Source organism: Aspergillus sclerotioniger (genome assembly GCF_003184525.1).
Source record: "Aspergillus sclerotioniger CBS 115572 chromosome Unknown BO94scaffold_18, whole genome shotgun sequence".
NCBI classification, from domain to species: Eukaryota; Fungi; Ascomycota; class Eurotiomycetes; order Eurotiales; family Aspergillaceae; genus Aspergillus; species Aspergillus sclerotioniger.
In genome coordinates, this window is record NW_020291008.1 from 347715 (window position 1) to 374196 (window position 26482).

The window sequence follows — 26482 nt, forward strand, 5'->3', positions numbered from 1 at the left end:
CAAACAAAGCGGGCGATAGCGCTATCGATAAAATGTGGCATGTCAACCAACGCTAAACATAGCCGATCTCCGTCAACACGCCCAAAGCCCCTCCCACTACTCCGGATTTTGTCCCTCTTAGCCTCCTTTGCAATACAATGTCCTGAAGTGAGTGGTCACTTACCTCCCTGCTATTGTTTTCTCCGGTGATAAGTCCCGATAGTGGGACCCTTGTTGCAACCCCGCGTGACGTGACGTGCTGACAATTTGCTTGGCCTACAAGAACCGAAAACATCCCCTACCCTTGTCTCGCCAACCTCACAATAGACTCGACATTCTTATGCAACCTCAATATTGACCCGAAATTACCCCTCCCTTGCGTGATTACAGACCCCCACTGCTTCGCAGAGCACACGAGCCGATAGACCCCGCCTTATAAAGAAAGACCACCAGGGAAGCCTTGGAATAATACAACATGGCCAAAGAGAGCGACGCCCCTGCGGATCCTTTTACGCCTCGCAAGCCGCATGACCAGCCGCGTCGTCCCATCTCCCACCATCCTGAGTTCGGCAAGCCCTCACCCATTCGCCCAGTGCACCATCAGAGTCACCACCCCAGCAATCCCTTCAATGTGCCCAGACCGAACCAATCACGTCCAGAACATCATAGACCACAACAGCGGCCGCAGAACCCTGCTCATCATGGTGCCTCCCATTACCGTCCACCTACTACGCCAGGTCCTACCGCCATATCGACTCCCAGACGAGATCAATTTGATCCATTCAAGCCTGTTAGACCCTCCGCATACAACAACAACCGCTTCTCCCGTCCAGTCAACGATGAGGTCGTGGAAATTCGGCGTCCTGAGAACTTCACGTTCAACACGCCCCGAGCTCCGAAGACATTCTTCGCATCGAAGCCCTCTGCGATCAAGATGAACAACGCGTCGAAAAACCTACAGAACTTTGTGGATTTGACTGGTGAGGGTGGATTCACACCAAGTGTGCGGTCTCGTAACACAGGGTTTGGCTCCATGGACGTGAATGGCTATGTCGACACGGCCAAGGCAAATGAAAATATCAAGGCTCTCTTAGAGGGAGCTTTCGAGGAAGAGGATGAAAAGGAGACCAAATCGAAGAGTAAAAAGAAGAAGAGCAAGAAGGACAAGAAGAAGAAAAAGGAAAGAAAAAGAAGGAGTCCTCAAAGAAGCAGGCGGACGTTGATATTGACGATCTGGCCGCGCAATTAGGAAGTGTGACCGTGCAGGAGCCCAACGCTGCGGACGAAAGCTCGGATGAGGCAGAACTTGAATCTGACAAGTCCCCTGTGAAGGAGACGGTCAAAGAAATCGTTGAGGAGGTCACAAAGGAGGAAGACGTCAGCGAAGCTGAGTCGGAGAATGAGGAGGAGGACGATGAAGAAGAAGACGAGGATGAAGATGATGGAACAGTGGAAGGCTTGAAGGTCAAACTACTGCCTCATCAACGGGAGGGAGTTAATTGGATGTGCGACAAAGAGACAGGTCGAAAGAGGACCAAGGGAGTGCTTCCGAAGGGCGGAATCTTGGCAGACGACATGGGTCTTGGAAAGACTGTTCAAGCTATTGCTCTGATGCTTTCCAATCGAAAGCCTGCCGATGGACTCCGGCGGCCTTTGTCCGACGACGAAGAGGATGAGGACAGCGGCGAGGAAGAAGAAGAGGACACTCGCAAGCTCCCGCCGGGTCTGAGCAAGTCAACTCTAGTTGTCGCTCCTCTGGCGCTTATCAAGCAGTGGGAGTCAGAAATCATGTCCAAGGTCGAATCTTCCCATAGAATGCGCGTGCTCGTATATCACGGCAATGCACGGGCCAAAGCGACAGACAATCTGGAGGACTACGATGTCGTCATCACCACGTACGGTACCTTGACTTCGGAGCATGGTGCTATGGATAAGAACAAGAAGAAATCGGGCATTTTCTCTGTCTATTGGTATCGAATCATCCTGGACGAAGCGCACACTATCAAGAACCGGAATGCGAAAGCAACGCAGGCTTCATGTGCTTTGAATGCAGAGTACCGCTGGTGTCTCTCGGGAACGCCTATGCAGAACAACCTGGATGAACTGCAGAGCTTGATCAAATTCCTCCGGATCAAGCCATTTAACGACCTGGCAGCCTGGAAGGAGCAGATCATGAAGCCCATAGCAAACGGTCGCGGAGGCCTCGCTATCGAGCGTCTGCAGGTCTACCTGAAGATCTTCATGAAGCGTCGAACCAAGGATGTCTTGAAACAGAACGCCAACCTCAAGCCCGGTGAGGACGGAAAACAGAAGAAATCATCTGGCTTCCAGATTGTCAAACGAGAGGTTATCAAGGTAGAAGCGGACTTTATGCCGGGAGAGATGAACTTCTATCAACGCCTTGAGCAGCGCACAGAGAACAGTCTTGAGAAAATGATGGGTGGTGAAAAGGTCGACTACGCTGGGGCTTTGGTGCTGCTGTTGCGCCTTCGGCAATCCTGCAATCACCCAGACTTGGTCAAGAGCGATCTTGCCAAGGACAAGGACATTCTCTTGCAAGGTGCGCCCTCTAGCAGTCAACAATCATCTGCTAAGAATGATGAACTGGACAGTATGGCCGATCTTTTCGGGGCACTTAGTGTTGTGTCCAAGAAATGCGACATCTGCCAGATGGCGCTTAGCAAGGAGGAGATATCCGACAGCAACAGCAGGTGTAAAGAATGCGAAACTGCTTTGGACACTGACTTGACTAGCACTGGCAGCAAGAAGAACAAAGACGATCAGAAGCAGTACATTGATCTGACGGAGTCTCCCTCAACCCGCCGTACGGAGGCGCAGGTTCGGTCCCGAAGAAATCGAAGAGTAGTCATGGACAGTGACGATGAGGATGAAGAGGACGGCGAATGGCTCGTCCCAGAGAACCAGCGCGGAAAGTCGAGTCTTGGAACGGCTGGAGACACTGATGATGAAGACGCAGAGGGCGGTGGTGAATGGATCAATTCGGGAGATTCTGACACCGAATCCGACGACGAAGGACCTGAGTCGCCCTCCCGCAAGCCAACAAGCATACGGAGCCGAAGCCGCGAAGTGGAGTCTGATGATGATGACATTTACCTGAACCCCGGTGATGGTGAGGATACTGTCTTGCCATCGACGAAGATTCGGCACTTGATGAAGATCCTCAGGCGCGAGTCATCGGACCATAAGTTCATCGTCTTCTCAGTCTTTACTTCAATGCTTGACAAGATCGAACCGTTCTTGAAGCGTGCAGGAATCGGATACGCACGATATGACGGAGGAATGCGCAACGACCTTAGAGAGGCCAGTCTCAACAAGCTTCGGAACAACAGTGGCACGAGGGTTCTTCTTTGTAGTTTACGTGCTGGTGCATTGGGTCTCAACTTGACCGCAGCAAGTCGTGTGGTGATCCTAGAGCCATTCTGGAATCCTGTAAGTTGAACACGGTTCACATCGAAGATAATAATACTAAAGCAGTTTACAGTTCGTCGAAGAACAAGCCATTGACCGAGTGCATCGACTGAATCAGACAGTAGACGTCAAGATCTACAAGATGATCATCAAGGGCACTGTGGAAGAACGTATCCTCGATCTGCAAGATCGCAAGCGAGAGCTAGCCAACGTGACCATCGAGGGCAAGACCGCCGCAGCCAAGCTGACGATGAAGGACATGATGGCCCTCTTCGGCAAGGACGCCGAATCACGCTACACAGGCGATCGCAACCTCGACCTCGCCCAAACGACCAAGTTATTGAGTTCCAGCACCGATAGCCCGGGCTCCCCGTACACCAGCGAGACTCGGGAATCCTCAGCCCCCCGTGACAAAAACCGTCAACAGACGAAACGCTCTTCTCGAGGTGAAGACTCGGTGTATGGAAGACGGTGGTAAGCATGAAGTACCGGAGCGCATGGTGTGATTCGGGGCTGGGGTCGAGTTGAGTGCAATTGGGCGTTATGCTGTGAAAGGACGGGGACAGACCATTGGTTTATTACATCGTTCTAATTTCGGGTTTCTTTTCATCTTTCTTTTTTCTCTCACAATGAGATCATTTCGGGAGTTTTATTTTGTTACGATATTCTACCAGCCTATGAATTGGTTACTGGCGGATTATATGAACTCTTACGCACATGCAATGATTCAAATGGACTTGAATACTATTTTCTTATATTCCAAGGCCTTAAATAGGCACACCTTACCCCACACTCCACCTCACCAGCATCATACGATAGCTATCTAAGCATGTATGCCTAAGGCCACCAACTCAATTCTCCTTGGCGCGTTCATTATTCTGTTTTTTTCTGCTTACAATGTTGTCATATCATAACATAACATTGAGTATTACACAGTATGTATGCATACATTCAGAGATTATTACAGAGGTAGGTGGTTTGGCGGCTGCGGTGGTTATAATGGTTCTCAGTTCATCCATCTAGTCTTCCTAGCTGTCTGTCAATCTCTAATTGGGTCGTTCTTGTGGGTGGAAGATGGGGCGTAGGATGGTTTGTATGTTGAGTGATGAATTAAATGGCCACTAGAAGCAGAAAAATCGCAAGTGGAAGATAGAATGCACCCAGGTTGAGATGGAATGTAGTTGCCCAGCTGATAGCGCTGGAGGCAGAAGCAGAGGCAGAGGCAGAGGCGGAGGCGGAGGCGGAGGCGGAGGCGGAGGCGGAGGTAGATGCGGAGGTGGATGCGGATGCGGGAGAGGTAAAAGCGGAAGAAAAAGCAGAGGTAGACGCCCGGTGAATGGCGCTAGAGCTCGCGCTGTTGGCAAAAGGGAGAGAAGAGTATGAGGACGAGGATGGAGTAGAGGGGGAGATGGAGGTTGTAGAGTTGGAGCTACCGCCCACGATCTCAATACTTTCATAGGAGCCTGACTCGTCCGTATATTTGTAAGATGTGGCTGGGTTGTAGTTCACGATGTCGACCGACTTGACGTACATGGTGAATGGAGCATCTGAGTAGTCGGTTTCGCCACCAGCCCATTCGATTGTACCCTCGGCATTATCAGGGTCGCCGCCGGCCCAGATACCGATGCGAACACGCATCGGGCTCTGGGGGTAGCGGGTGCCGTCGACGGCGTCGGCGTACGTGAGGGTGCGAACGGTGGAACTATCAATGGACCAAATGAGTTCAGACTCGCTCCAGATCCATGTGTAGGTGTGGTATTCGCCCTGGGCGTCCAAGATTGATTCCCAAGTCCAGCGGTCGTAGGATGAGGTGTCGCCTTTGCCGAAGTAGTCGGTTTGGAGTTGGTCGGCTAGATTGCCGAATGTTTCCTATTACATGGGGTAAGCTAGGTTTTGGTAAGGCTGGAATGAGCACGATGGGGAGGGGGAGGGTTACCCAGTCAACTTCATCGAGATCATCGGATTCCAGGACGAGACTGCTTATGATACCGGTGCCCGAGGCGGCTTTCATGGAGATAGAGACCTCGCCGAAAAAGATGTAGAAGTCAGTCTCGATGGTTGGCGCATCTCCCTGCTTGTTGATAGTGAATTCTGCGCCGTCTGTCCCAGTTGTGACGCTGTCCGCGGTTATTGTCCACTGATCTAGACCTGAGCTCTGGGTGAAGTCAAAGTGCAGATGGGATTCTGTTGTTCCCTCATCGGCCGGGCAAGTTTTCTTCAATGGATTGCAGTCGGTGTATGACTGAGCATAAGTCAAAGGAATGATCGCAGCAACAGCGATGGCCGCATAATAATTATTGAATAGCATGATCGATTGGGTCGATTGGGATGTATATATTTGGGCAATTGATGGCTTAGGGCCAATTTCTCATGCGAGTGCTTTGTACAGCAAAGGCGCGTGAGGAGATCTATCTTCGAGGATCGATTCCCCTGAAAATTTATATGTTTGACCATTATTTCGCCATGGAATAAGCACCAGGTCGCCCAGGATAAGTCTGAATCCCATAGGCCTGCTGCCATGGTCAACGGTACCTGAGTAGAATCGGTCTACACCCAAACAGGGAGTGTTCAATCCGCTTAGTCAAGGTGCTCTGATGAATCCACTCACAATGAAAAGGACACTAACTGAATCCAGTAGGATGCAGTCCGATTATATAACCTGTCGGCTGGTGTGCGGCCTTAACTTTGACAAACGTCTTTATCATTGGTCATTAAGATGATTCGCTGTCATTGTGGTCCCATAGCTTGGTCCTGTTCGCGTCCGGCCTTATCGATGGCACATCGCGCAAGCCGTTCTAGCTCACTTATAACTCGTCCAGCAAACTTGATCTTCGCCGTATAGCATGTTGGATCACAGTCTCTGTGATGTTGAGCAATGAGCTGAGAGATCATGCCAATTGTTTGCAGGTCTTCTTGGTTTGCGGTATCCAGGGGCCGAGAAAGTATCTTGCAGAAAAGGTTAATGCTGGCTTGGAGGAAGTACGAGAGAGTGAACCTGCCAGATGGATAAGTAGCCGATGCAAAGACGAGAGTGAAAAGGCGAACTCACAAGAGGTTTTGAGAACCAAGTTCAAGCTGAGAATACAGAAAGCCTCTCAGAAAGGAGCGACTGGCTGCAACTGAGATTGCCAGGCTTGAACTGGTTCCTCGTGTCTCTTGATTCTGTTCCCAAGAAGCACATCGGCTGCTGGCCTGATGAATCATGATCATGCAGTGGTGGTATTGCAGATGAAATACCGAAAATCGCATATCAGAGTCTTGCGGCGCAGTGGTGATAAGAGAGGGCCGATTGTTCACGGGGATGGAGTCTTTCCATTCTTCAATTGAATCGTCCAAGTCTCGAATGGTTCGGAGCAGTTCTGCGTCGGGCTTTCTCAAAGCGCTTGGTGTGTACAGATCACGACAGATTCGCGATTGGATGAAAGCTAGGCGGGCATACATGTCGACATAAGAACCTGGGTATGGGTCCCCGTGCAGATGAAATTGTCCCTCCAGCTGGCCGAGCTCCTCAGGCATAACAGTGAGTGTGAGATCACACTGAGCATCTTCCAGGACTGGAGCGAGGCCTGTCACCAAGCTAAAGCCCTTGTCACATATGTATGCTATCCAGAATAGGTGTCTCGCGTGGTAGTCGAGAGCGGTGGGATGTTCCCAGACTATGCGAGGGGATATGTTCGCCTTGAAGTGATAAATAAATCGCGAGGCTGTGGAAAGTAAATGGTCGATAGTAAGGGAGTCCCCAGTAAGCCCCTGAGAGCACAGACACTGGAGGTGATGTTAGTTATAAAAGAAAACATCAATGACAGAAAAGTCGCATCTTGGCTCACGAGTAATAAGAGTGGCTGTAGACCGTCTAAGCTGACCGGTTCTTTTAACACTTCGGGTAGAAGACGGTACGCTTCACAGGCATATTCGAGGCTAGATTTGAGATGATCCAGTTTCGACCCATGAACCACAGTAGGTGCAAGTGCGAGAAAGGCAAATATGCACGCCTTGGCACTGCTTATGCCGGGCGACGCCGCAGAGCTCTCTTGGTAGTATGCAGCCTTCACGGTGCTCTCTAAAAGGAATGAATCCAGGACCGGAAAAAATAGCCCGAATGTTGATGACTGGTAATGCTTTAGCTCTTCAGACAGGAAGGCGGGCTCTGGTAAATTGAGATTGCTGGGAGAGACGCCTTGGAGGGTTGGATCTGCCGGCGGTGGATGCTGCCACCAAGGGACTTGAGCATTATGGTATCGATCCAGATGGAGCTCCTCTCCTGTACATGCTTTCATCCATTTTTGGCTGCTTCTAGACAGGACATGCGTTCCGTTGAACGTGCAAAAGTTGCCCAGATGACGTCCTGCAGATTGAAGGTTTTGAGCAAATGTAGGGGCCCATGTTTCTGCTGCTCGATCCTGATGGGATCCTCCTCTATTGAATAAAGGGGTTTCCGCTTCGAGTGTAAATTCAGCCGAGATTCCATGTGGTTGTGAAATGAAGCTGGCAGGTCCTCACCTTGATTTGCGGGAAGGGAAGGGGCATTCGAGCAGCTTTGATCTTGCAGCGAGAGATCGGTCGAGCTAGCAAGATAGTTATGTATCCATTGCTCAAAGTGTGTATCGATTGCACTCCAGCATTAAAACATACCTTGGGCTCTTTGGACTCGCGGAACCATGTCTGAGAAAGGTACACGGCAAATTCTGATGGGAGCACCAATTACACTTGGGCTTAGCTGCATCACATTGGATCTATCCCAACTGTTAGCAAGGAGACACAATGGGGGTCCAGTTGCCACAGCACCTTTCTAGCATGGCATATATCGCATGAGTGACCCAAACGTCTCCGCCGACTGGCACGCCGCTGTTTGGGGTTGTTGGCGTTCCATGGGCTCAAAAACATCTATCGGATAATTAATCCACACTGTCCGGGCCTGGGAGGAAGTTGTAGCACCTTGTGCACTATGCAGTCCCGGTGTAACCGAGTAGTGTGTTCGGTACAATCCGGAGAAAGGCGTGTCGTCCGAAGGGCGTCGAGGTCCCCACCTTTCCATCCATCGCATCCAATCCCTTCACGTCATGACTCATACACTCCCTCGTTTAACCATCATCTGGATATACTTAAGAGACCAGATCCCCAGACCTGATCAGACGACATCTTACTTTTCCATCGCGAGAATACTACTATCTCGTAGCCCTCAAAGCAAGAGTCACCATGGTCCAATCACTTCGCTTCGCCACCCTAGATGTCTTCACCACCCAGCCATATTCCGGCAATCCCCTGGGCGTTGTCTTTCTCCCCGACTCTTCCTCCTCCTCCTCCTCTTCCCCCATCACCCAGGAACAGAAACAACTAATCGCCCGAGAGTTCAACCTCTCCGAAACCATCTTCATTCATCCTACCAACCAATCAACCCCATCCTCCCGAGCAATCGACATCTTCACCACGACCGAAGAACTCCCCTTTGCAGGCCATCCCACCATCGGCGCAGCTTCCTGGTTCCTAGAACATTCCTCCAATGAAGCCGACAAGGCCAACGTCCAGACATTAATCACGAAGGCCGGACCATTTGCCATCTCGAGGGTCCCGTCCTCGCAATCTGGTGATGTGGCGGCCAAAATCGCACATAATGTGCACATTCACTCGTCGCGATTCGCGCTCTCGGAGTTGTTGAGGCTACATCCTTCACTGGTTCCGTTCCTTAACCAGAGTACTAGTCAGGATAGCTTCCCTGTTTTCTCCATTGTGAAGGGCATGAGTCAGGTCCTGGTTGAGTTGCCTAGCTTGGAGGCCTTGGCTGCAACAGAAGCTCCGATGGGCGGGGAGGACATCCCCTGTAAGTCAGTCTCGGAGGGAGGGTACCTGGATGCTGGGTGGGAGGGATCAGGTCTCATTATGGTTTACTTTCACGTTCCGGGTGTGCTGGATGAAAGTACGGGGAAGAAGGTCATTCGGTCGCGTATGTTCCTGAGGAACTTTGAAGATCCTGCTACGGGTAGTGCGGCGAGTGGACTTGCGAGCTATTTGGCTTTGATGGGAACTGATGTTGGGGCTACGACTGAGTTTGATATCGTGCAGGGGGTGGAAATGGGCAGGAGATCGGATATCAGTGTTGCTGTTACGGTTGGTGCTGGGGGGCAGGAGAAGAAGATTGAAACTGTTGAGTTGAGGGGGTGTGCTGTGAAGGTTACCTCTGGGGAGTTGGTTATTTGATGATGTTGTTAGTTGTTGACTGGTCATGATTGTATATACTAGTGCTCTGGATATTTGCATGGAGTGGGGGACCTTTTGTCCGCATAATCATTTACCCTTGCTCAGTACTAACAATAGTAGCTGTATATTTTATCATTTGATGTCATACCAAAGACCTCCCAATATTAACTGACTAAAGATATACTTACCAACAATTCATAACCAAGCCAATCAATCACTGCTAGAATGTACCAAAACCAACACCACAACCCAGAACCAACCAAACCCACCACATAGGACTGATACCATGCACCCCTAACCCCTATCTACAGAACCCCTATCCCTGCATGACCCCCACAAAACAACCCCCAACCAGGATGCCGCCGTCAGCCGGGGAAAAGGGAACGAAGAAGCGGTGACCCTTCCCTTCCCTTCCCTTCCCTTCCCTTCCTTATCTACCTAGATACCTACCTATCCAATTCCACTCCTATGCACTAGCCATGCGCTACCTGTGCTGTAAGCATGCATTATGCAGGCGTGGTTCTTCACCAATCGACGATGAGGGCACTTGTCATGGGTCTTCGAGTAATACATTTATTTACGTTGGGTTGGACTTTTTGTACTAGTAGGTGAGATCAGGGAACAGGGCAAGAAGAGAGAACAACTGACCCCCTTCCTCCCCTCACCACTGTCAGGGATGGTTGGTTAGTTGTTGGTAAATGATACAAAAAGGAGAGGAAGGAACAAGTGAAACATGAGTGAAGGACAAAAAGATATGACAAGAGTGGGACTCGAACCCACGCCTCTTTCGAGACTGCAATACATCCAATTTTCTTGGACAAGTGAATGATCAACTTGAGTGCAGCGCCTTAACCGCTCGGCCATCTTGCCTTTGATGACTAATTAGCACGTTCAATGGTATCTCGTGCAGAAGGGAAAGTGGCGGCAAGACTTGTGACCGTGGATCTGTCATATCTTCAGGTTAAAGTTCAGGTATTCGCCAGTCTCCCGAAAGGGATTCGGAGCATTACTGGACACGTTCAACATTTCAGCATTGGTAATACGATAGTCTAGTTCAATTGCTAATTTAAACATACTTTGCTACTTGAGTTTGACCATAAACACGTCAACGCCTCTGGAAATGACAGTCGGAAAGCTGATCCAACATTCCGATAACGACTGCGCTGAAACAGCCAAAAGTACCTTTGCTTAGGCTTGGCTCTCAACTGATCTAGAACTCTGACTAATATCCTGGGCTACGGTCTCGCCCCTCTGTAGTATTCTTGCATAGCCCATTACATCCAAGTCCAGCATGGATAGCATCATCCCCTCTACGTATGCAGACACGGCTCACCTTCCTATTCTATATTCTATCTTGTTATATCTTGAATATTCACCATTCATACAACAACAGGCAAGATGGCCGAGCGGTTAAGGCGCTGCACTCAAGCTGATCATTCAACTTGTCCAAGAAAATTGGATGTATTGCAGTCTCGAAAGAGGCGTGGGTTCGAGTCCCACTCTTGTCATATCTTTTTGTTCCTTCTTTTTTGCTTCCGATCGAGACCCGCTAGTTTGTACCAATGTCAGATGGAGTGATGAAGGGGTCTGACTAGGACATTTCCTATGGGCTGGCTGGACCGCCAGTGACCTGTTACAAGTTACAACATGGCGCTTTAATCATAGCACCTAAAACGGGCCATGGGCGAATCTAGTGGCGGTATGCCACTATGCCGAGACTGAGTACGCAACTAGGCCTAGCCCGTTTTCGTCTAGATCAATAGGATCAGCACCGTTGGCGAGACGAAGCTGGATGGGATGAGCGCCGGATCCACCAAATCTCTGGGCTAAAAGAACTTGGGGGTCGGACCCGCTCCGCTAAGTGGATGATCCTGCGGTGGGATTAATCAATAAGCATCAGCAGGTTAGGATGCCATTATATTGGACATTCTGCGGACGGGAGTCAATGAGGAAGTGAGGCTGGTCGATACGTCAAGTCGTTGTCTCTGGCACTAGGTATACGAGGTCTTGGGGACGATGGCGGCGGTCGGTTCGAGCTGTTGCAGAACCCAAGGATAGGGACGGAGGAGATTGGTCGGCGTATATTGCGTGGCACAAAATGTAGACTGGAGCACACTGGTTCCCTCTATCCTGACCGGGATCATTTTATGCAGGCGCCCAGGCCACCGAAACCTGAAACACCAGACCAGGTCGAACAGGGATAGATATGCAACTAGCGCCAGAGTCAAACCAGCGCCGATGATCTGCGGACTATTCGTGGTAATAGGGGACATCTCAATCTCGTCGCTGAGAGGATAAAAGAGGCTGAGACCTGTCCGGAATAGCTAGAAACTCTCCCGGCGAAACCCGTATCGGCGGTGGATGGGACGATGCATCATGCAGCAAGCGTCGTGATTCTGGCCCCAACAGCCACCCCATCAGCATGAAGGCTGGGCGACAGATTATCATTGGTATAACTGTCCAAGCCATCGTGCGGTCGGTCAAAAACGTGGCGGCCACGAGATGTGGCCACGCACAACCGAGCGGAAAGTTTCAAGGAGGTCCGACAGAGACCAGGCCAGACGTGCTGGACCCCGGTTGGAATGTAGGGGCCATTCGGATTGGATGGACAGGCGCCGGGTTGACTGGAGCGAGTGATGCATGCGGCGAAGGGGGGGAGGGGAGGGACAAGAAGTTGTCGGTATGTACCGTATCGACGGGAAGGAACCTTAGGAATGGAGGCGGAGAAGGGACAAAGAAACCGAGAGGAAGAAGCAAAGAGGCGACAGGGTTTTTTAAAGGGAAAAGCAAACTCTCGGTCGGATTACGGATTAGTGGGCAAAACAAGGTGCTTCGATGGATGTTCCTTGCCTGCGCTGAAGGACGCAGTTGGTATAGTCAGTATAGTCGGTATTGGGGCGGTAAAGTACCGTTCTGGACGGAAAGGATGATTGCAAGGTTGGCTGGCTGGATTTCTTTTTCTTTTTATTTTTCTTTTGCCTTTTAGTGGCAGCCAACTAGTCGATTTTATGTATCAATCCGGCCGTCTGGGTTATCGATGGAGCTAGTAGTACTGGCAGTAGGCGCAGATGCAGAAATTCATTCCAGACGTCTTCCTCGGCATCCCCTCCAGAATCCAGATGTCATTAGTCCCGCTCCAGCAGCCTCAGGTTTCTGGCGGTCTCTCCACCGCCGCCGGCCTAGTTCTAGGCAAGTTCGTTCTTCTCTCTTTTCTCCCACTTGCCGGCGCGTCTTTCCCTCGTGGGCCCAAGCGGCACTTCTCCTGGGTTAGTATCAAGTAGTATCCCCTTTTCTGTAGTCTCCGTCCAGACCCAGCACACCTGAGGGAGCTTCCAGGTCCATCGTTATTATAAAATTATTATTATTCACCCAGTATCTTCACCACCGGTGTCGCTGCTCCTGCTGCTGCTGCTGCTGCTGCTGCTTCTTCTTCTTCACCGCCGCGAGATTCTCAACTCGTTAGTTTGGTAGTGAAGCAAGACTGGTAACTTTAACTGGTAAATACCGTGTCTTACGACAGGAAGGTTTTCCATCCATCGCTGCATCTTGGATTTCTCCAGACTTTCTCTTCGCTTACCCAGGCCGACCTAAGAAACCCCAGCAATCCCCCATAGCTTAATCCAGTCACCTGGGCCAACTCGCCTCGTTTCATTTTTTACCATTATTATTCCTGTGATTTATCTTTCCTGCTCGTTTATTCTCTCCGTCCTGAGCCTGGTGCTATCTCTCATTTGTCTCGCCTCACATCGGAATCGGGGGACTTCTTCTGGCTGGGTTCCAGAACCAAAGCTAAAAGGCGAAGAAGCAAAACAAAAAGCAACGAAAGGTGAGCGACTAGAAAAAGTAAAAATCAAACCCAAAACCACCAGATGGGATGATTCCCTTTCCCATCCATCCCTCCCTCAACGCAGCTGGAGTTACAGACCAGACAGACTTACAGGCCACACTTACTTCGGCCCGCCTGCTGGTCAGAAACAACTAACTAACCATCAACTACTCCGTCTTAGGGGCTGCCCCGTTCCTCTCACGCCTGGCTCGGAATTCCATCCCATAATCGCCTGCTCTTTTCCGCCCCCCCTTCTCTCCCCCCGACCAGGCCTCCGTTTGGTTGTCCTCGTCGGGATTTCTCTGTCACTTTTCAACCCTTTTTTGACTTTGGCTGTCATCGCTCTTCATCGGGGTAGGTTTCACCTGAAGAAGGCTATCCCCCCTGCCATTCGGGAAAATGAGCCCCTCCGCCCACGTTCTCCCGTTCCAATAGACCACCGCCGTCTTCCGCAATTCTTTTGCTGCTGGCTAACACCTGTCTCGTTGTGTCTAGACCTGGATGTCCACGTCTCAGCATTTCCTATAAAGTTCCTCTTCTTTACCCTCCGACGTTCCTCAATTCGCCCCCCTCCCCTGTCCTCCTCGACAGCTTCCTCCGATCCCTGCAGATTATTCACCCCTCGCATCAATTCTTCGACGTCGAAATCTAGCCGTGGCTCGAGTGGGATGTTGCCGGAGGTGACTCAGAAAAAAGATTTCCAGCGTCTGTGGTTACACAACTTTCTAAATGGGAAACTCGCAAGGGAAGCAGGTGGCTCCCACCGATGAGTGTGCGTATTGGTCTTGTTCTGGTCAAGCGTGTGGTCAGGCGCGCTTGGCTGAGGATAGTTGGTCGTGGAAGTGCTAACAATGGAGCGCAGTGAATTTGAACCAGTTTCGTCTGTTGCGGGTGGTTGGCAAAGGTGCTTTCGGCAAGGTCCGCATCGTGGAGAAGAAAGACACCGGGTTGACGTTTGCGCTGAAGTACATTCGGAAAGAAGAAGGTATGCTGCTACCACGGAAATGCATCAACTCCCACTGACGATGGCTTTGACATGTAGTGGTTCGGTCGGAAAGCGTACGGAATATCATCCGTGAACGGCGGATGCTCGAGCACTTGAACCACGCGTTCCTTTGCAACTTGAGATACAGCTTCCAAGACATTGAATATATGTGCGTCCTGCAGCAGCTCTCCCAACTCGACCCTCCCCACGTCCTTAGTCGCTGATAGTTGAGAAGATACATTGTGGTGGATTTGATGAATGGTGGTGATCTGCGGTTCCACATCTCGCGGAAATGTTTCACAGAGGAGGCAGTGCGCTTCTGGATAGCTGAGCTGGGCTGTGCTCTGAGATATATTCACTCGCAGGGAATCATTCATCGTGACGTCAAGCCGGACAATATCTTGTTGGATTCCGAGGGGCATGTCCACTTGGCAGATTTTGTAAGTCTTGCCGTTCGGATGCAGTCCAGTATTTTTGAAACTGACCATTCTCAGAACGTTGCTTCCGATTTCCGACCCGGCAAGCCTCTGACGAGCAAATCTGGAACGTTAGCGTATCTCGCCCCGGAAGTATACGAAGGCGGCGGATACTACTGCGAAGTCGACTGGTGGTCGCTTGGAGTTACGTTCTACGAGTGTATCTATAACAAGGTAGGTCGCCTCGGATTAATGGACAAATGCCGGTCCTGACTCTCATCAGCGCCCATTTGAAGGTCGGAGCCAGGATGTCCTCAGCGAGAATATCAAAAAGGCGCAACCGAAGTACTTCGTCACAAACCCCGCGGTTTCTGTTCCCTGCTTGCGAGCAATGTCGGCATTTATGGAGAGGGATCGGTCGAGGCGCATCGGTGCGATTAGCTTTGAGAGTTTCACTTCGCACATGTTCTTCGCCGATCTCGACTTTGTCGCGCTTGAGCAGAAGGAAGTCCCGCCCGTGTTCCGACCCTCCAGCGACAAAACCAACTTTGATGCTACGTATGATCTGGAGGAGTTGCTTTTGGAGGAGGCGCCGCTCGAAGCCAGAGCCCGTCGGCAAAAACCCAGAGCGGAGTTGCGAGAGGATGCGACGGCCAAGGAGATCCGGGAGGATGAGTTACATCGTCTCATTGAGACGATGTTTGAACCCTTCGATTATACCAGGGTGAACTATGTAGGGTACGTGGGGGGTCAGACCAAGGAAATGTCTGAGCGCGAGCTAACCGACATCAGAAATGCCGCGGATGCGATTGCCGCATCAACGTAAGTCCCCTCTGCTTGTATAGCGTCCATATGACCCTCGCTTACCTTGATTCAGAAACCCGGAAGAGTGTCTCCCGATACAGTCAACGCATTCACGACAGGTCTCCCAGCCCGACCTTTCGAGAAACTCGCCTCCCCTACGGAACGATGGCTCTGCCAGTCACTTAACTCAGCCGGACACCCCGTCTCCTCTCAGCGAGACACCGACTTCGCAAGCGTCTTTGCCTCTCCCACCACCCCCGCCTGCTCCGCCTTTCCATCGTCCTCTGCCACCTTCTGCCGCGCAACAGCGAGGCGCAACACGCAAGCAGAGCAAGGGTGGAGGTGTCCAGATGGTACTGGAGGAGGCCGGTAGCTGGAGCGAGCTTGCTGATCACAGCTCCACCCTTCCCGCGGAAGGCTACGATACTGGGTCCGCCAAGGGGAAAGGCTCGAACAGCGGCATGCTTGCTTTCCTCAGCAGAAAGAAGGGGCGCGACAGGAGCCCGAAGCCCCAGGAGCCAGGTGTGCTGGGTAAAGAAGGCGCCAGGCAGATTATCAGCTGAAGGGCTCGCTCGCATTTGATACCCGGAGGAGGAACGCTTTGCTATGACTTGACCACTGTTGGACAGTTCGATAGAGATTTTTTGCCTGTTGAGAAGCTCGCGCTTTCCGATACGCGATAGCCTGTCGCCTATCTCGCCGCCTTTCGTTCTGGGGGCGTTGCCATGAGAATCGCACACGACTGGGCCGCCGAGATTGTCGGACCGACATGCAGCAACCGACTGAAAGCTTGCTTTTGGGGAGGTTCCATAATGATCCGGCCGACCCACCCATGCCCGGGTGGATCATTCATTCGTTTTTGTTTGCCGACGCCGGCCTCGACCGTCCGAAGCCGAGTTGCGGACCGAAGCCGACATCAAGAGCATATCTTCATTCCCAGTCGTTTTTATAACCGTCACGGATTCGCCGTTGTCCGAGCGACTGGTTTGTCCTTGGATCCCCTTGATCCAGCGCAGACCAGCTTCTTTCTTTGCACTTCTATTTCCTTGAATGGTGTTGGCTCCGGAGTTGTACAGATGGGAGTGGCATATGACGATTTCTAATTTATCTATCCTTGTGACATACCAACGATGGTCGAGATGTACCGTTTTTCTTCTCTAATTCCCATTCTGTTGTCCGTGTTTGAGGTCTTTGTGAGGCGTTTGCATACCCGGTGGATAGTCGAGGCCCCGCCGTGGATTGTACCAGGCATCATGGCAGAGCGGGGCTGTGGACTATCATTGTAACTAATGACGTTTCTCCTTTCATTATACCTATAGACCTTGAATGGAGCATTGTATTGCCGTGTGAATGGACTGATTACCTTCTATGTGATGTACTGTATGTACGTATCCATTAGTAGACTACTCATCATGACAAATAACCAACCTTGAACATTACATCTATCATGCACACCCATATACTATACATACACATATCTATATACAAATTCACCTCCCCTCACTCCCCCCCAACCTCATTCTTCCACGACCCCGCATAATGATGCGAGACCAAATACGGTCCCTGATCCGAGGGATAACCCCCCTGCCGCGCCGCAAACGCCGCCTGCGGCAACACCAACACATCACCCAGCAACCTAGGCTCACGCACCCCCGTGATATTCATCCTACCCACCCTCTCCCCCAACCCGCGACTCAAACTCCCCAACACCGCCAGCGTCAACGCCTGCGGTCCACTCGCATCCACCACATCCGGAATCATCTCCATCGTCACCCCTTCCACCGTGACATTATTCCTCTCCGCGATCCCCTCCACCTGCCCCGCCACGTACTCAATCGCAGCCTTCATATGCACGGACCCGGCCCGCGATAGTACCGTCCAGCTGGCGAATTGCCATCCGTCGAACTCGAGCCCGACGATCATGTCTAATCCTTCTGTATCCTGCTCCGAGGGTGTTAGGGCGCTCCAGGATGATAGGGGAATCTCGCATCCAACGTCGAGATCGCTCCATATTCCACCGTCTGCGTATAGGATTAATAGGCGGAGGAGATCGGCTTTCACAATGGGGACTTGGATAGCGTGGTAGAGAGAGGCGATGGAGGGCCAGGTTTCTTTGTATGCTGTGTCGACGTATACGGAGCTGCTGGCATCGGAAAGGATTTCGTGTCGCAGGGAAGGGTTTAGGGTTCTCCAGGTGGCGATGTAGGATTCGCTGAGGGGGGTGAGGCCCTTAGGACCGGTTTTTTGCCATAGTTTGAGAGGGATTGGTTTTTTGGTTTCGGTGGGTGTGGGGAGGGGGTCTGACGGTGGTGTGGTTGTTGGTATTGTTGGTGCAGAAGAGGAGGAGGGCGAAGGCGTAGGTGTGGTGATGGCGGTTGGTGGTAGATCGAGGACGGGTTGGCGGAGGAGTCGGTGGAAGAGGTAGAAGTTTAGGAGGACGAGGAAGAAGAGGAGGGTTAGGGTGGGACGGTTGGGGAGGAAGGTCGACATTTTGCTTGCTTCCTTGTGGTGGTTGGTGTGGTGTGTGGTTATTGATGCATCGCAATTAGGTCTTTCTGGATCGTAGGTCTTGGTGTGCTGGTGGTGGTAATGAGGGAGCGTAGAATAGAAAAATCCGTCCAGTAAAGTAAACTAATATTAAAAGAAACCCGATTCAAATAAACCAAATGCGATATCCTCCGTAGATACGGAGTATGCACGAAATGAATAAAAGATAGTATAAGTAAGTATAGCACGTATGTACTTATGTAGGGTCCACGCCCGTCTTAAGTCAATCTCCCTGCAGAATCGAACCCAAAGAATAAAAAAGAAGAAAGACAAGGCAACCCACTCACCCACCCACGCACCTTTAGGTTTTACTTATACGAGTCCATCCGTAGTATTACTTAGGGATGGATAGTAAGTAGATAGTAATCGACAAGTCTGGCCAGCCAGCCAGCGCTTAGACATGGTTTTTGAATGGACGGGTAATTCCAGCCGATTGGGGGTCAATTCTCAGGGTCTGGGTGGAGTGGAAGTGGAGTAGGATATGGTTGGGATCGTCGGCGTCGGTGTTTGGAACAGTAGGTATTACTTGCTTTTCTTTTTGCTGTATGGAGGAGGTAGGTAGATAGGTATGCGCTTACGCAGGGTAATGCTGGGCATTCAGGGCGTGAGTACTAGTGAATGCTATTTTTTACTTTTTCCCCTGCAGTCAGGGTGGGAGGGTTGGTGGAAGTAAGCGCGTAGGGATAGGGAAAATGATAACGATGGCGTAAAAAGACAAATGTGATTTGCTTGCCACTACTATCTACCAGGGAATAACCTGATATGTCAGTTAGGTCACCTCCCCCCCGCCAATGCTTAGTTTTACCCAGGGTGGTACCGTGCCAACAACCCGCATGTAACACAACAGCCCACGCTCACGTTTCTGGGCTGGATTTGTTGTATCACAGTACTATATCTTAACTATCAGACGATTAGTATTCTCAAATGTGTAGGTAAATAGAGTAGGTAGCAATGGCCTGGGTCCAGAACCACCTGGAAGAATAAGCTCAATCTTGTGTCAGTTGATGCTGATGCCAATGCCATACTGAAGCTTACCACCACCCTTTGGTTCTATTTATAGCTAGTAGGTTCGGGATTGGGTTCGGTCGTCTGTCACCCGAGCGTCAAGACTACTGAATGGGTGCATTTTTCCCTTGCGGCGGTTATTTGTGTATTTTCTACCTACTCTGAATGCTAGATAAGATGTGGTTTGAAGTTGGAAGGTTTTTTTTTTGTACTTGCTTAGGTTTTGTTTCGTATGTAGTGTGGTGTGATAAATACAAAACCCCTGAGTAGAATCCATCACATCACATCATATCCTGCACGTAATCTGAATGAAACTAATCACATCTAAGACAGTCTGACATTGGCTTTTTTTCATTGGTTGAGAAAAGTGATGAGCATAATTTCATCTGAACCACACGGGATGATGTTTCCACTGCGGTACTGTCGTGGACTGGAGGTTGGTTGGGGTGGGGGGATACGAAAAGATACTTTCATTTGCCTGAGTGGATGGCCGGTTGCGGCGAGGGACTGGCAGTTGTTGAGTGAGGATGTTGGTGTGGGCTTGGTAGTGCTTGGTAGCCAGTGTCAGCTATGCTAAGCTTCTGTTCAGTGCACAAGCATAATTGGTGATGTGCGGTGTGCTCCCCTGGTTATGCCATTTCACAGTTTCATTGCATGAAAGATTTCACTGCTTTCATTTCATGGATTTTTTCATGGATTTCATCTTATACAGTGTCTATCTTTTTATTGTTTCGTCATCTCTCGATTTCTATTTCTCTGTTGATGAAATAAAGTCCATCTTGAATTCTCAAGAACCTGTTCTGTCCAAATTTATATGCTATTTCATTGCATGAAATCTTTCATTGATTTCATTTCATGAATTTCATGAAATTCATTCCTCCCGAGACCGCCGTGGCTCTCTCCGCCTGTCGGAGTGGGAGTAGCATGCATGGTGACTGGCAAATCGATACCGCCTAGATTCAATTGCTGCCTGAGGCAATACACGTGTCTATGCTTAAGTAGAACATAAGTGCGAGTCAGCCATGTCACTTATGGACCACGAGGAGGGAATTGAAACTGAGAGACCTCAGACAGGAAGGAGACGGTAAGCGCAAACCTCATAACAGAGAGCTAGTCTGCAACCAATCGGAAAGTGCCATGTCATCTACTAGATATCACGGGTATCACCACACTGTACTGGCTGTAGAAGACCATAAAAGATTTCCTTCCTCATGAACTGCCCACTATTCTTATACATTATGAAATGATCGCGACATCAAATATGCATGTCTTGTTTGGTGGATCCTGTAGCAGACCAAGTATTGGTCTGCTACTTAACGACCCGAAACCCCCTGACTTCAATTGATTCATGCACTAAGAACAGAGACAATGATGATATACGTGAGCCTGGGTGTAGTATTTATGTGGAAGCATTTTTATTGGACTGAACCTAGGCCGCTGTGTTTCTTCAGCCCACATCACCGGTCGTGCAGATATAAATTTCTGGCATGCATCCATCGATGAAAGTAGTCAATCACTCTACATCACCTAACGAGATCTAAATTCATACTCAAACCAACTAGAACCATGTTGCTTCAGGTCAAGGACGACAAACAGTCAATGAGACCACCTATCCGTACACCTTCAAGCACAAAGTCAGTGTCCCTCTGCAGAACGACAGCTTGATCCGATGCAACCTTTATCAACCAAAGTCCACCGATGAAGGGGAGAAATCCACCACGTTAACGACCTACGGACCATATGGGAAGGACATTCCCTACAGCGAGTGTGTTCTAATCCCCCCTTCTATTAATTAATCGCTAAGCCGAATAGATTTCATCCCGGGAGAATCAAAAATGTCACCTCCGAGCACCAAACAGAGTTACTGGACAAAACATGGCTATATCGTGGTGAGAGCTGATGGAGCCAGAACCGGTCAGTCGCCCGAAAAGCTCGATGCCAGCCTGAGAATGGTCAGAGTACCATCCCACGCATCTAAGTGGCTCCCTCAGTCAAATTACAACTCGACAGATGTGCAGCCAGGGATCCCTGGGGAGGTTCATGCCCTCAATATCGAGCTCTAGCCGACCAATACAGTAGTCCAACCAGGTGGTAAGCCGTTGTTGGAGGCGAGCTCGGGTGGCACGGATCAAGCGGGTGTATGGGGGCATAACAATCCTATAAATCGGTAAGAACTGGGCTTATGGTGTCTGGACTGCCTGCTAATCCACCCTTATTTATATAGGAGCAGAAACTCCTTTGAGGGGATAGATAGCATCTATTCAGACGGAGCTATACCGAGTACATGACTTTACCGATTATTCCTCCCCACTAGGGAGTGCCATTCAAGTATGTGCCAGCAGCTTGCTTCCACACTGCATAGACGGGTCAATCAAAGTGATTGCCATTCGCTTACATGGATAAAGACTCACCCGACAGCGATGCCAAGATTCCTTCATGCCTGAGGCACAAACATGGCTGGCATCTCAAACCGGTTAGCGGACCCCCACTGATGCAATCACGCAAACAGCTTGAGCAAGAGAACTGAACCCCGGAGCTTCGTTTCCTCTTCACCCATCTCAATTGCCCCAAGACAATCACAATGGCTTCAATTCTCCCCCGTGCTGGCTTCCGTGCCCTGACTGCTCTCCCCAGAGCTACCCCCCTCCCCCGGGTGTCTTTCTCCCAGCTTCCTCGCGCTCAGCCCCGCCTGCAGCCCCTCTCTCGCCGGTTCCTCGCAACCATTCCCCAGGAACAGCCTCGTCTGCGTCTCGGATCGACCGGTATGTCTACCTACATATCCCCGGTCCAGTTCAATTGTGCTGACAGGTGTAGCCCCTAACTTCAAGGCCACCACCACCCATGGCGAGATCGACTTCCACGAGTTCATTGGCAACAGCTGGGCCATCCTCTTCTCCCACCCTGCCGACTTCACCCCCGTCTGCACGACTGAGCTGGGCGCCTTCGCCAAGTTAAAGGACGAGTTCGAGAAGAGGGGCGTCAAGATGATTGGTCTTGTAAGTAGGCTTGCGCTGCATTATGGTCCCCCGCTAACAACAGATGGCTTTAGAGTGCGAACGACCTCGGCTCCCACGACAAGTGGATCGATGACATCAACGAAGTTGCCAACACCAACGTCCAATTCCCAATCATCGCCGATGCCGACCGCAAGGTTGCCTTCCTTTACGACATGATCGACCAGCGTGACTTGGACAACATCGCCGAGAAGGGCATCCCGTTCACCATCCGCTCCGTCTTCATCATCGACCCCGAGAAGAAGATCCGTCTCACCATGCTGTACCCTGCCTCGACGGGCCGCAACTCCGCAGAGGTCCTGCGTGTCATTGACTCTCTCCAGACTGCGGACCGCAAGGGCGTTGCCACTCCCATCAACTGGAACGTCGGTGAGGATGTGATTGTGCCTCCCTCGGTGTCGACGGAGGATGCCAAGAAGAAGTTTGGCGAGGTGTGCGAGCTGAAGCCGTACCTGCGTTACACCAAGTACTAGGGTGTTGCCGGGGATATAATGTGATAACACTCAAGGTGTAACGATAGAAAATTGGTCTGATATAGTAATAAAATGAGTGTCATACTATGTTGAAGAAGCAGGGTCCAGTCCCTGATGGCCCGGACTAAGCCCGATCCAATCAGGCCCGCCTACTGTCTGCACTAAGCCGTAAACAGTAAATCGCATACACGACTACGACTGGCGGCGTGTGTTTCGAATCGGCCGTATTTTGTTTATCGCCAGACGCGCCGGCCTCGAGCTGACCTCCAGTCAACCCCTTCCCCGGTTCCTGGCGATCCCGCCGTGGTGCTCCCAACACTTTCTGGCTACTCCTATTGACTCCTCCATCTGACCTCCTCCCCCTCATTCCAATTGGTACCACCCGTCCCATCTGCCATCTCCCAACCATCGGGGTCTCAGTCAGCGTGGGACGGAGCAGTCTAGACTGATCGGCGGGGCAACATTCCAGACCTCGCGCCGGCACATCCGAGCCTATCGATCCGATTAATCTACTCCTTTCCTCACCCACATTCTTTATCACCTCCTTCCCATTCGTTCCTTTGACCTTCCGGTTGCATGCCGAGCCACTCCCGCAGTCGGGACCGCCTGGGTCACGACCACGAGCGGGATCCCGATCCCGTCTACTCTCCCTCGATCTACCAGAGAGATGACTTTGACAACGCCTCGGTTGACGACGACCACGCCCAGCCACGAACTTATGATTACGAGCCCCACGAACATCACGATGTCCACGATTACGATAATTTTGAAGAGCCCTGGGTTCCGTTACGCGCACAGGTCGAGGGCGATCAATGGAGGGACGGGTTCGAGACCGCCATTCCCAAAGAAGAGGATGTCACACAGGCTAAGGAGTACCAAATGAGCGGGGCTTTTGGCGATGATGCTCTGCTACGTGACGCTATAGGTACGGGGGGTCGGAAGCCGAAAGATCGACCGGATCGTGAGACGCGCAGACAACGGAGGAAGGAGAGACTGGCGGCGTTCTTTAGACATAAAAGTGGGAATGGTGGGTCGGAGCTGGTTAGTGGAGATGCTCTGGCTAAATTGCTTGGATCGCAGGATGGGGATGATGATTGTTTGAGTCATTTGGGTGCGGATAATGCGGCTCCGGTGGAGGAAAGTAGGCAGCGGAAGCTCCCTGTCTTGAGTGAGGAGCCGTTTATGCTCCGCCCGTTTCCTGCGGTGGCGCCTAGGGGGCAGGGGCAGGGGCAGGTTCGGGTTGTCTCGGGTGCGCAGTTGGAAGAGGGGGGTCCGGATATGGAGATGCGACACCGTGGTGGTGGGGGACTGGCGACGGAGGCTATGCTTCCGAAAGAGGGCTTGGATGGCAGTGTGAAGAGCTCCGCTGGACGACCGTCGTTTTGGAAGCGGTGGGAGAAGACTTTCATCTTCTTCGGCGTTTTATTGCTGCTGGCGGCTATTGCTATTCCTGTTGGGATTATTGAGTCGCGGAGGCTTCATGACAAGGGGAAGGGTGGAGGTTCTGGAAGCTCTGATCTAGGAATCAGTCGTGACAGCATTCCGGTATGATTGGACCCATGCGCGCGTCTCGGTGGAGCTGACAACGATAGGCCTACGCCAGGGGTACATATCTTGATCCGTTTACGTGGTACGACACTACCGGTTTTAACCTGACGTTTACGAACGCGACAGTCGGCGGTCTATATATCATGGGCCTGAACTCAACGTGGAACGACTCGGCCCAAGCGAACGAGAACGTGCCGCCCCTGGATAAAAAGTTTCCGTACGGTTCTCAGCCTATTCGCGGTGTCAATCTTGGAGGCTGGCTGTCCATTGAGCCCTGGATTACTCCCTCGCTCTTCAATCCTTATTCTTTGGACGAAGGAATCATCGATGAATGGACGTTATCCGAGAAACTCGGTGATACAGCTGCGTCAGTGATCGAAAAGCACTATGCCACCTTTATCACCGAGCAAGATTTTGCTGATATAAGAGACGCGGGCCTCGATCACGTCCGGATCCAATTCTCGTACTGGGCTCTTGGGACATACGACGGGGATCCGTACGTTCCCAAAATCGCCTGGCGATACCTTCTGCGAGCCATTGAGTACTGCCGAAAATATGGACTCCGCGTCAATCTTGACCCGCACGGCATTCCCGGTAGCCAGAACGGCTGGAACCACAGTGGTCGACAGGGCTTGATTCGCTGGCTGAATGGAACCGAAGGGGAGATGAACCGGCAACGATCTCTGGACATGCACAACCAGCTCTCGCAATTCTTCGCGCAAGACCGATACAAGAATGTCGTCACGATCTACGGCCTGGTGAACGAACCCCTCATGCTTTCCCTTTCCGTGGAAGCCGTCCTCAACTGGACGATCCAAGCGACCGAACTGGTCCAGAAGAACGGTGTCAAGGCCTGGGTCACCGTGCACGACGGCTTCCTCAACCTGAGCAAATGGGACAAGATGCTCAAAACTCGCCCGGATAACATGATGCTCGACACCCACCAGTATACTGTTTTCAATACGGGCGAAATAGTCCTTAACCATACGAGAAAGGTTGAGCTGATTTGTGAGAGCTGGTACCCCATGATCCAGGCAATCAACGTTACCAGTACGGGGTACGTACCTCTGTCCCCTCTGCCCCCTCTATACAATTAACTAACCCTCCAATTAGTTGGGGCCCAACCATTTGCGGCGAATGGTCCCAAGCCGATACCGACTGCGGCCAATACCTCAATGACGTGGGCCGCGGCACTCGCTGGGAGGGTACCTTTTCCCTGACCGATTCAACCGAATACTGTCCTACCGCAAGCGCCGGCACCTGCAGCTGCACGCAAGCGAACGCCGTTCCGGGCGTCTACTCGAAGGGATACAAAACGTTCCTGCAAACCTACGCCGAAGCTCAAATGTCCGCATTTGAGTCCGCCATGGGCTGGTTCTACTGGACGTGGGCGACGGAATCAGCAGCGCAGTGGAGCTACCGGACGGCATGGAACAATGGGTACATGCCGAAGAAGGCGTATAGCCCGGAGTTCAAGTGCGGGGACGCGATTCCGAGTTTCGAAAATTTACCGGAGTATTATTGAGCGTTTTATCCGCAGGATCATATGGTTGTTTTGGCGTCCGGCAAGCATTTAAGGGTCATAGCGAGCGTATCGCGCCATGCTTTGGAGCATCACATGAGTGCCTCATAGAGCGATTGTTGGATTAAAGTACTAGAATTCTAAACCAAATACGATTAGAATTTCACTTGGCAATGCCTGTCTCCAACCTTGAAAGCCAAATAATCCTACCCCTTAATGCTAGTGGGCCCAAAAATCAACCCGCACGCGTGACCCAGCGGCAAATTCCCCCATCCAGCAAATGCGGGGATCCATGCGGGGGGATAGCCCAAACCGGGACTAGCCGCGGCCCCCGATCCAATCTACACGGCAAGTCTTTCCGTCCTTCCCTCCGGACCATCTTCCCTCCAACATGTCCCCATCACACAGACCAAGAAATCGTCTGATCGCAGGCTGGTACTTGCCCAACCCGCCCCCCATTCCATTGCCATTTGCCACACTGACCAATTCCAATCGATTCCTTTCCATCCCTACAGCCAAAGATGTCGAAGTAAGTCCAATCACCCCCACCCATCCATCCCATAGCCGCAAAACTAATCTCTATCCCAGCCCGTCATTTAAAATGTACGTTCACACTCATATACCATTACCTGAAACCAGCATTCTAACGAAGCAAAGCGAAAAGGCGACACGAACACACCAGCATGCAATCCTTGTCAAAGGGCAGGGGCCGTTTGCGAAAGAGGGGTTAATATTCGAT

General features: G+C 51.2%; 10 protein-coding genes and 2 non-coding genes across 12 annotated transcripts; 7 read left to right on the top strand and 5 right to left on the bottom strand.

The window, feature by feature from the left end:
- Positions 1–92: 92 nt before the first annotated feature.
- BO94DRAFT_536448 (putative SNF2 family helicase/ATPase) lies at positions 93–4195 on the top strand. Its single transcript, XM_025612019.1, has 7 exons — positions 93–147; positions 263–1118; positions 1160–2965; positions 2987–3120; positions 3157–3201; positions 3226–3429; positions 3482–4195. The coding sequence occupies exons 2-7, from the start codon at positions 455–457 to the stop codon at positions 3884–3886; spliced, it is 3258 nt and encodes a 1085-aa protein (XP_025466233.1). The 5' UTR covers positions 93–147; positions 263–454; the 3' UTR covers positions 3887–4195.
- Positions 4196–4518: 323 nt separating this feature from the next.
- BO94DRAFT_468867 (glycoside hydrolase family 16 protein) lies at positions 4519–5716 on the bottom strand (the record flags this gene model as incomplete). Its single annotated transcript, XM_025608277.1, has 2 exons — positions 4519–5277; positions 5345–5716. The coding sequence occupies 2 exons, from the start codon at positions 5714–5716 to the stop codon at positions 4519–4521; spliced, it is 1131 nt and encodes a 376-aa protein (XP_025466234.1).
- A 419-nt stretch (positions 5717–6135) lies between these two features.
- BO94DRAFT_586819 (fungal specific transcription factor domain-containing protein) lies at positions 6136–7685 on the bottom strand (the record flags this gene model as incomplete). Its single annotated transcript, XM_025615780.1, has 3 exons — positions 6136–6403; positions 6458–7173; positions 7236–7685. 3 exons carry the CDS (start codon positions 7683–7685, stop codon positions 6136–6138), a joined length of 1434 nt encoding a protein of 477 aa, XP_025466235.1.
- Positions 7686–8480: 795 nt separating this feature from the next.
- Positions 8481–9756, top strand: BO94DRAFT_536450 (PhzF family phenazine biosynthesis protein). The gene has a single exon (XM_025612020.1). The coding sequence runs from the start codon at positions 8605–8607 to the stop codon at positions 9601–9603; it is 999 nt and encodes a 332-aa protein (XP_025466236.1). The 5' UTR covers positions 8481–8604; the 3' UTR covers positions 9604–9756.
- Positions 9757–10358: 602 nt separating this feature from the next.
- Positions 10359–10473, bottom strand: BO94DRAFT_t193. The gene has a single exon. It is a non-coding gene; the product is annotated as a tRNA-Leu (tRNA).
- Positions 10474–10995: 522 nt separating this feature from the next.
- On the top strand, positions 10996–11111 carry BO94DRAFT_t187. The gene has a single exon. It is a non-coding gene; the product is annotated as a tRNA-Leu (tRNA).
- A 747-nt stretch (positions 11112–11858) lies between these two features.
- Positions 11859–12313, bottom strand: BO94DRAFT_536451 (uncharacterized protein). The gene has a single exon (XM_025612021.1). It carries the CDS (start codon positions 12070–12072, stop codon positions 11878–11880), a length of 195 nt encoding a protein of 64 aa, XP_025466237.1. The 5' UTR covers positions 12073–12313; the 3' UTR covers positions 11859–11877.
- A 1845-nt stretch (positions 12314–14158) lies between these two features.
- BO94DRAFT_599063 (serine/threonine-protein kinase) lies at positions 14159–16308 on the top strand (the record flags this gene model as incomplete). Its single annotated transcript, XM_025616296.1, has 7 exons — positions 14159–14201; positions 14292–14414; positions 14472–14583; positions 14650–14854; positions 14909–15064; positions 15114–15652; positions 15708–16308. 7 exons carry the CDS (start codon positions 14159–14161, stop codon positions 16195–16197), a joined length of 1668 nt encoding a protein of 555 aa, XP_025466238.1. The 3' UTR covers positions 16198–16308.
- Positions 16279–17024, top strand: BO94DRAFT_114620 (uncharacterized protein). The gene has a single exon (XM_025605528.1). It carries the CDS (start codon positions 16360–16362, stop codon positions 16735–16737), a length of 378 nt encoding a protein of 125 aa, XP_025466239.1. The 5' UTR covers positions 16279–16359; the 3' UTR covers positions 16738–17024.
- On the bottom strand, positions 17023–18248 carry BO94DRAFT_114621 (glycosyltransferase family 32 protein). The gene has a single exon (XM_025605529.1). The coding sequence runs from the start codon at positions 18122–18124 to the stop codon at positions 17135–17137; it is 990 nt and encodes a 329-aa protein (XP_025466240.1). The 5' UTR covers positions 18125–18248; the 3' UTR covers positions 17023–17134.
- A 3447-nt stretch (positions 18249–21695) lies between these two features.
- BO94DRAFT_576202 (peroxiredoxin) lies at positions 21696–22738 on the top strand. Its single transcript, XM_025615122.1, has 3 exons — positions 21696–21948; positions 22001–22182; positions 22236–22738. Exons 1-3 carry the CDS (start codon positions 21768–21770, stop codon positions 22671–22673), a joined length of 801 nt encoding a protein of 266 aa, XP_025466241.1. The 5' UTR covers positions 21696–21767; the 3' UTR covers positions 22674–22738.
- Positions 22739–22947: 209 nt separating this feature from the next.
- On the top strand, positions 22948–25915 carry exg2 (putative exo-beta-1,3-glucanase). Its single transcript, XM_025615123.1, has 3 exons — positions 22948–24218; positions 24266–25278; positions 25335–25915. Exons 1-3 carry the CDS (start codon positions 23250–23252, stop codon positions 25744–25746), a joined length of 2394 nt encoding a protein of 797 aa, XP_025466242.1. The 5' UTR covers positions 22948–23249; the 3' UTR covers positions 25747–25915.
- Positions 25916–26482: the final 567 nt, after the last annotated feature.